This window comes from Portunus trituberculatus, chromosome 47 (assembly GCF_017591435.1).
Source record: "Portunus trituberculatus isolate SZX2019 chromosome 47, ASM1759143v1, whole genome shotgun sequence".
In the NCBI taxonomy this organism is placed as follows: Eukaryota; Metazoa; Arthropoda; class Malacostraca; order Decapoda; family Portunidae; genus Portunus; species Portunus trituberculatus.
In genome coordinates, this window is record NC_059301.1 from 21,578,002 (window position 1) to 21,587,388 (window position 9,387).

General features: G+C 36.2%; 1 protein-coding gene across 6 annotated transcripts in view; it reads left to right on the forward strand.

Moving 5' to 3' along the window:
• Nucleotides 1–7,059, forward strand: part of LOC123520603 (ubinuclein-1-like) — a 60,964-nt gene extending 53,905 nt beyond the window's left edge. For 3 of the 6 annotated variants that reach the window (XM_045283033.1, XM_045283038.1, XM_045283037.1), the window contains 4 exons: nt 2,310–2,520; nt 3,183–3,333; nt 5,821–5,944; nt 6,483–7,045. In XM_045283033.1, the coding sequence (XP_045138968.1) occupies nt 2,310–2,520; nt 3,183–3,333; nt 5,821–5,944; nt 6,483–6,511 (515 nt within the window). In that variant the 3' untranslated portion in view covers nt 6,512–7,045. Of the gene's footprint in view, nt 1–2,309; nt 2,521–3,182; nt 3,334–5,820; nt 5,945–6,482 lie in introns of all 6 variants that reach the window. The other 3 variants (XM_045283034.1, XM_045283035.1, XM_045283036.1) reach the window with 3 other exon arrangements.
• The last annotated feature ends 2,328 nt before the right edge of the window (nt 7,060–9,387 follow it).

Below are 9,387 nucleotides of genomic sequence, written 5' to 3' on the forward strand. Positions count from 1 at the left end.
TTACCTCATGGTGAAAGTGGAGATGACGGATTATTTATTTGTGGTTGGAGATTTTCACTTGTCATCTGCTCCCCCCCTTCTCTCTCTCTCTCTCTCTCTCTCTCTCTCTCTCTCTCTCTCTCTCTCTCTCTCTCTCTCTCTCTCTCTCTCTCTCTCTCTCTCTCTCTCTCTCTCTCTCTATTTATAAATTGATATTACAAAGGTAAAAATGGTAAATAGCCAAAAGTTCACGGTGAGTTGCTGAGAACTATCTTTGACATAATATTAGTACATGAGAAATGCAATGCAATACAAAATAGTAACAATAGTTATATAAACTAAATAGTAAAAATTGCACACAATAATACAAGATGCCATTTCTTACATAGTCTCTCTCTCTCTCTCTCTCTCTCTCTCTCTCTCTCTCTCTCTCTCTCTCTCTCTCTCTCTCTCTCTCTCTCTCTCTCTCTCTCTCTCTCTCTCTCTCTCTCTCTCTCTCTCTCTCTCTCTCTCTCTCTCTCTTCCTTCCTTCCTTCCTTCCTTCCTTCCTTCCTTTCTTTTTATGACTGATCATTTCCACATTCATTGTTCACTCAAATGACAATGGGGCATGATCCTGACTTATCCAGCGAAACATTAACACAGGTACAGACATTCCATAAGGCTGGTTATGGTGTGAAAGGATTGGACCAGTCAAACAAAGTGTACAACTTTGGGTTATGGGCTGCCATGACTCTTCTGGCAATAAAGCCTAGGCCTTCATATATGCTTTCAAATAAAACTTCAAATGTTATAAGCAGTCAGTTGAATATCAAACCAAATCTGACCGTCTCTGAACATGAAATAAACCAAGAACTTTGCTTAACTTTGTCTGTGAGGACTATGTCTTGGAGAAGTTTAATATTCCCTCTCCACATTACTGCATCAAAGCCATGGCTAAGTCCTGAACTAAAAAATTCAGCTCATGGCCACTTTACAAGATCAGATTTATATTTTTTTCTGATGAGAGCACTTTTACTGTCATTGGTATATCAGCTAAGTGTGTGAGAAGGCCTCCTGACTCTGACAGTATGATTTGAACTAGAGTACATGGTGAAAACTGTAAAACATCCTGAAAATATTATAGTTAAGGGAGCTTTTACTTATTATGGAGATAAATTTTATTTCTGAAGAAAAGGAATTCTGTGAATAGGGTTAGTGTGAACATGCATTTTATTTACATGTGACTTTGATACAGCCTGAAAGTCAGTCCACACAACTGACTCTTGTCTACTTAATTGACTTTCATTGTAAAAGATATCAGGTTATCCCAAAGAAAATAACTTTTTATCTTATGATTAGTTTTAGTGGGAATAAAATAAATGCTCGAATGCCATATTTTTCAATTCAAGACAGGAATGTGTAAACCAATAACAAATCACAAAGTAAAATAATCATTCAGTGGTTTTTGTGTCCTTAGTTGGGAAAATTACTGTTATAGTTGATGAAATGGAATATACTTATTATTCACCTCCATAATTTTTGTTACAAAGTAAAGTATTAATGACATTCAACCTTCAGAAATAGAAAACATGTCAAAGTAAGAAAGATGATACTACAATAAAATTGGGCATTTTCATGTTCATGTTTCACATTTTGTATTCAGTATCATGATTTTACACGATAATACATACCTTTGTCGTTTTTTATTTTGTGAATAGTACTCAAAATTCATGACCCATGGTTTAAGACTTTAAGTAATCATTCAAAGTTCATGTCTTATCTTTTTCTTATCTACCCCCTTATAGATGCTGAGTAAAGTAGTAGTAAAAGTAGTGCTTTTGCTATAATGAAATCAATATTTCACTCATAAGCATCCTTATAAGTAATCGATCTAAGATATATTTTTAACGATATGAATATTCCTTTTGGTGAAATCTTTCTACACTTGTACATTATTTGTATAATGTGTCTGGTCAAATCAGGGGTCTGTTGTGGTGAAGTAAGATAAATCCATTCTTCTGTTGGACCTAGTGCTGTACATCTAACCTCATGTTAAGTGGTTATTGAGGATCACTTGTCTCTTCTCACAGCCTAACATGAAATTTATTTTAGTATTAAAGAACATTTGTGTGTGTGCTGTATATATTGGTGTCTGACCTAGCCTTTTGTAGTTTAGAGTAATAGCCCAGGAAGTGTTAATAACATTAGTCTGAAAAAATTTGTTTTGACACCAGAGTATTATATGGCATAAAGTGCTCAATCCAATAGTAGGTACTTCATAGCTTATTTTGTAACTCAGCACCAGAAATACTAAATTATGACTTACAAAATAATTTTCAAATACACAGGATCAGGAAGCAAGAAGAGCAGTTCAAGTAGTGCTAGCACAACCTCTGCCAAGGCCTCAACCAGTATACCAAGTCTTGGAAGCAGCTCCTTAGGCCTACATTCTAGCAGCAAGAGTAGTGTGCATAACTACTCTTCTTCCCAGTCCAAGCATTCAGCACCGTCCCTCTCCTATTCCTCGTCCTCACAACACTCCAGTGCAGCCAAGGCCAGGTGATATTTCTCAGTTGTATGTTTTTGTAGACTACAGGAATTGCTGAAGTTTAATTAAGAATAGATTGTTGATTACATCTCCACATGAATAGATGATTTCAGTGAAGCAAGACATTTTTCTCATAGATATGATTATAATATATGGACATTCTTACTGGATAGATAATTTCTAGGCTAGAGATGCTGTGGAGTGGCCATCTTAGCAGTGAGAGAGCCTGTTATAAGCTGCTATGACAGGATGTTCATATTGATTCCTATAAGAGAATTTTTTTTATTTATTTATTTTTTTTTTTTTTTGGGGAGGTTCAAATGGCATTCAAGAAATAATTGAGTTTGAGAACTGAGGTTCCATTGTATGTGTATGTTTATTGATAAAAGATTTTTTAATCCATAACACAACTCTCATTTTCACTTGTGAATCATTTACTTCTTTCAGATATTAATCTTTTGCTTACCTGCCACTTCACCTGATTCTTCATCTTGTGATTGTGACTGTTGTACAATGAAAGGACATGGATGGGTTACCTCATTAATCAAGAACATTATAATTTATAAAATGAGTAGATAATTTGACAGTCAGTTGTACAGTCGCTTATCTAGTCAGTTATATGTTAGTATAATATTTCCTACAATCATATAATCTCTTCTCTCACATACAACAGGCTGGATCCTTATGTGACCTCAATGAGTCAATCGCTGTATGGGGGGATGACTCCTGAACAGCAGCTCAATGCATACAAACAGCTGCAACAACACCAACAAACCAACCACCTCACTCCCAACCAGCAGCAGGAACTCTGGCAGCAGGTTATTGTTAGTCCTTGTTTACTACCTCATATATCTCTCTCCCTTTAGAACTGTTGGCTGGCATTAGAACACAGCTTGAATGTGTACAAAATTTTTGTAAGTCTCTGCATGTATTGATTATTTTTATTCATATGTGCATTAGTTTCTGCTAATGATTCTTGTATGTGTCATACTGTAGTTCAGTTTAATAATTGGTGGGTTGAGTTGCAATCATCAGTCGCAAGTCTGTTGGATTATCCTGAATAATAAGAAGAAGGAGTTTATCTTAAAAATCTTATCTGTTAGATGTGAAAATTGCTAAATATTTTACAAGTTATAAGTTGTTTTATTGATATATTAAATCATGATGCTGTGGATAGAAAAAAAAATCATAGAGTATCTGAATAATTCATAAGATACAGAACTGAGATTGAAGAAAGGAAGATTAAGAAAAAATGAAGGATAGAGAATACAGTAAACCTAAACTACAATAGACTTGAGTCTAGGTGTTTTCAGATTTATTGATAAAATTTTGTTTCTCTCTCCTCTCTCTCTCTCTCTCTCTCTCTCTCTCTCTCTCTCTCTCTCTCTCTCTCTCTCTCTCTCTCTCTCTCTCTCTCTCTCTCTCTCTCTCCTCCATTTTATTAGTCTTTGGTAAGAACTTATCTGAAGTGCATCTCATACTCATAATAGAAACTGATGGTAATGTATAGTTGGTGGAGCTGTGTTATGTAAAGACAATTTAGATATATAAAAACCTCCTTACAAGTTCAGATGTTTCTCTCTCTCTCTCTCTCTCTCTCTCTCTCTCTCTCTCTCTCTCTCTCTCTCTCTCTCTCTCTCTCTCTCTCTCTCTCTCTCTCTCTCTCTCTCTCTCTCTCTCTCAAAAAAGACAAATGTCTATACTAATTTGCATAAATCCCAGAGAAGCAGACTATTTTGATACTTGATAAACCAAATTGTCCCCAAATTATATTCATCTGTGCATAGACTTACACATATGTCACAAGTTTTAATGTAGACTCAAAGTACGAGAAGCTTTCATTGTGCTTTGATTGTTTTTAACTTTAAATAAAATAGGCTGTTACTTTAGTGGAAAGGCTTTGGTTTAGTTTAAAGGACCTAGTATCATTTCTCAGACTAGCAAGAATGTATCTAAATATTAGAAGTTCATAATTTACCATGTTGCTTGTGGTATTTTTATTATTATTATTATTAGTAGTAGTAGTATTGCAGGAGGGAGTGAGAGAAAATACAGGTGTAAGAAGTTAAGTTTATTACATAACTGGTTTTGCAGTAGCTTCTTCAGGGTAATAAGTCAGCTCCAGTCAAGACTCTTGTTATATTGCATCATTGGCAACTCAGTGGTGCACTGCCAAGCCAAACTGGGTTGCTGGTTGGCTGGAGCATTTGGTGAGTCTTCACACAATGTCTCCTATGCTTTTGTTTGCTTTTGTTGTTAGTAATGTACAGGGTCTTCAGTGGCAAGGGAGGCCCTGGACATTACCAACAACAAAAGCATATACAAAAAAAATAGATGTTGTGTGTGCAGCTTCAGCAACAACATTGTGTTTTCCTAAAGTCAGCCAACCAGCAGCCCAATTTTGCCAATTTTACCAATGCACCATTGAGTCATTACTGACCCAATGTAACAGTGGTCTTGACTGGGGCTAACCCTGAAGGAGTTACTGCAAAACCATTCATGTAAGAAACTCAACTGTACTCCTGTGTTTCCTCTCATCTCTTCTTCTAAGCTTTCTGAATGTATGAACATTATTATTGTTAGTAATAGTGTTATTAGTATTATTACTTTTGTCATCTGTTTTGAGGTCCAGAGGTTACAGTATTGTTTAACTTGATGTTATTTTTAGTCTTCAAGAATACTTAAAAACTAGCTTATTTTAAAATGAGAAGTACATGTTGGTTGATGTGTACATGGAATATAAATTTATTTATGTGTGCAGATGAGGGATGTATGGTTGGGTGCTAATGTGTGTGTGTGTGTGTTTTGGGTGCATTTTCAATTCCCTTTCTTGATGGAACATCAACTTGACATACACACGTGCATGCACTCTCACACACACACACACACACACACACACACACACACACACACACACAAGAAGACTGCAGCAGATCAAACACTGCGTAGTGTAGTGGTTAGCATGCTCGACTCACAATCGAGAGGGCCGGGTTCGAGTCCCGATAAGTGGCAAGGCAAATGGGCAAGCCTCTTAATGTGTAGCCCCTGTTCACCTAGCAGTAAATAGGTATGGGATTTAACTTTAGGGCTCGTGGCCTCGCTCTCCCGGTGTGTGATGTGGTCTCAGTCCTACTCGAAGATCGGTCTATGAGCTCTGAGCTCGCTCTGTAATGGGGAAGACTGGCTGGGTGACCATCAGGTGACCGAGGTGAATTACACACACACACACACACACACACACACACACACACACAATATATGCATATCTCTCCATTTTGCTCAACAAATATTGATGTTTACATATATTTCAGATGAGTTCCAGTGGGTTTCTACCTGGCATGAGTGGCATGTCAAGTACAGATATGCTAAAACTCATGACGCAAATGGGAAAATCAATGGACTCTTACACCTCAGCATCCCAGCATGGTCAGAAACGTAAATTTTGTGCCGAGTTTGTTACATTAACATTTTATTTGTATTTAAGGATATGTGATTTTTGCACACTTTTGTGTAGGGAGGGAATAGATAGCTATGGTACTTGGAGAAAATTTAGTCTTATAATGAAATCATAGAGGTTGATCAGGTGAAGTATAAGGAGGAAGAGGATGAGTGATCTTTAAAAATGAAGGCATTGAAAATATATATGAAAAACAAATTGTTGAAACTAACTTTGAACAATATGAAATGGAATAAACATAAAAAGCAAGGTTTAGGGAGTACATTTCAAGACAGAGAGCATAAAGATATTACTGCAACACTTAGTTCATTTGGTAACTCCACAGCAGTGTAAATTCTGTAAACTCTAATCCTTGAGGTACTCTTTATTACTGCATTCTTATTTTCTTTTGAAGGAAGAATGAAGAAAAGCACACATAGTGCTGTTGTTAGGATTTCACCGATGTTTCTCAGTCTTCTTGTTTTCAATCGGGAATATGTTAGTAAAGATAAATGTTTGTCATTTTTTCATCCTCAGGACCAGGCCAGCGCCACAGCCAGTTCTGAACTTTCTACTGAGGATTGCTAAGGGTCCACTGGAAGGCCTCGCATGTGGGTTACACAACATGAAGACTGTACAGATGTATATTGTATGATCAGTGAGATATTAGTACAAAGACTTTGGTGATGCAACAGCATAATGGGTAGTGCAGCCAGGGTATCTCTGGACTTGCTAGTGTGGAGAAAGCATCTGTGTTGGTTGGGCTCTGCAGCCCTTTTCTGGTAAGGTCAATATGTCTGGTAAAGCAGTTGTTGGTTGCTATATTTAGCTTATTTAACTCAACACAGGAGTTGCATCAAGAATGTCAGGAGCAGCACAAGCAAGCACCAACAAGGCATAAATAACACCTGTTGAGCCTGTTGATTGGTTTCTATCAGTTATGGCTCCTGATAAGGCAGCAGACATATTTATTACTATGGTATTGTTGTTGTTATTTTCCTGTAAGTTAAGGATATGTTTATTTTTTTAAGTTGCTAATTTAATATTATTATTATTTTTTCTATTATTATTATTATTTCTCTCTCTCTCTCTCTCTCTCTCTCTCTCTCTCTCTCTCTCTCTCTCTCTCTCTCTCTCTCTCTCTCTCTCTCTCTCTCTCTCTCTCTCTCTCTCTCTCTCTCTCTCTCTCTCTCTCTCTCTCTCTCTCTCTCCAAACAGACTGAAGAGTGTTTGTTCTGATTGAGGCTGAACAACAAAAGGCATGCAATCTAATGTTCAACACTAAGGAGGTTCCTAATGTGATTTTACTAATTAATCTATTTACAAAATGAATCAAGCTCACTAGCTATTGAAATGTTTATTCTTCTCTTTGATAAAACAGGATCAATGAATGATGCATCTAGGAATGCTGTCACTCTTCTTGAGACTACTGAAGGAACATGGAAATTTAAAAAATTCAACCCATTCAAAACCTATCCCTTTTATAGATCCCTCATTATTTCTGATATGGAAACTTCCTTCAGAGTGGTCTTCTAGTCAACTATCTTTTGCATAAACCTGTCTTAGATTTAGTCTTAAGTTAAAAATTAGGACAGTAACTTTTCCTAAGGGAGTCCTTAACTGGGCAGTCAGAATAATTGTGTCAGTATTATGTGGGTTAAAAAGAGTGCAGTTTCTTCATTGTATAATTAGAATATTTTCAAGTATTTAAAGTCAGCACACCCACAAGTATGGGACACTGTGTGCCTTTAAGAAATTAATAGTATTCAGTGTTAATGTTATTTTTTACCATAAACTTGAAAGCAGACCCAATGTAAATCGTGATGTGTAGCCTCAACTGACACCAGTAGCTGCCTGGTACTGTACAGGAATCATATGTAACCATTCTATTTGTTTCCCTGTTTGACTCACAATCCCAGCCTTGTCTTCATGTTGTTTACCTGAGCTGTGATCATTAATAATAAGCATCTTTAGCAGTCCATATCTTGTATACTTGATGGTTAATGAACTCATTTTGCACTCCTGGTTTCCTAACATTCTACTTATCTTTCAAAATTATAGTTTTCCTTTGAGAAAATATTTGGAATCGAACTTTGTGTAATTTGTAAATTTACAAATTTATGTGATAATGACACATATTCCTATTCACATTACATGTTACAGTCATCATCTTGGTAACAACTTCCATCATCAGTGGTTAAGTATTCCAATGACACAAAAGTGTAACATCTGTTTTTGTATTGTTAGGGAATGAAACAGTTATGAGTATAAGTATGTAACATAACAGCAGAATATTTGCATATTGTAGGTTTACTGACAAGATTGCAAACTCTATACATGAATCTTAATATTTCTGCATCACTGCAAAAAATATGATACTAATGCATGTCTGCCCTTGATTTTTATAATTTTTGTGGAAAAAAATAATGGAGGAAAGTATACGGTCATCCTTATTTGGTCATCCTTATTTTATTATTATTTTTTCCATTGTATTATTTTTAATATGTGAAAACAAATTTGTCTGGTTCATTTAAGTTTCCTATAAATGTACCAGACTAAAATATTACAAATTTTATTTATTTTATATGTGATATTATTGCCACATTATTGGCAACTTTTCTGAATTCTTCAAGTGTGTGGTTTGAGCCAATAACTGCTTTCACTTTTTTCTTATATTCATTATTCAATTCTAATTCAATGTGTATTAAAAAGAAATTTATGCTGAATTGTGAAAGATTGGAAGAAATATTGAGACTCCAGGTAACATGTAGTATTGTAAGAGATTATGAAGAAAATTTTCATGGTTGAGTTATGACACTTATTTTCACAAAGTAAAGGGCAATAAAGATACTTAGCATTCAACCTTTCACCTTTGGATATGATAATTTAGTGCACTTCCTATCAGTAACACTCCCTAAATATGAAAAGTTTTTAAGTACAGTAATACTCTGCTTAACGAACGTTCGTCTAACGAATTTCCGGTTTAGCGTACTACATAAAGTTAAAAGTGTGCATAACGTACAACCACATCCATTTTAGCGAATTTTCTGGGTTTGAATTTGTCGGGTGAGGGACAGAACGCGGCAGTTTCTCTGTGATTGGCTGGCTCCCCGCCCCTGTCTCTAGCGCTCCTGGTGCTGGTATTGGCTGCCTCTGTCTCACTCTCTCCGGCTCCGCAGTACGAAGAGGTTGACCTGTATTTCTGCTCCGCTTAACATGTTTTCGCCGCTTAACACTTTACCCGCGTTAGTTTAATACGCTAGACTCTGCCTCACCACGGCGAACTTTGATCCGCTCCTGCACAAATTACAGTGGAGCTATCAGTGAGAGAATTTGTACGTAGCTCCTCTAACTTCCAATGACTCATATGACATCATAAACGTAGTGGTACACCGGTAAAATTTTATTTACGGTAACCCATATACAGTAATCGCCCGTGTAT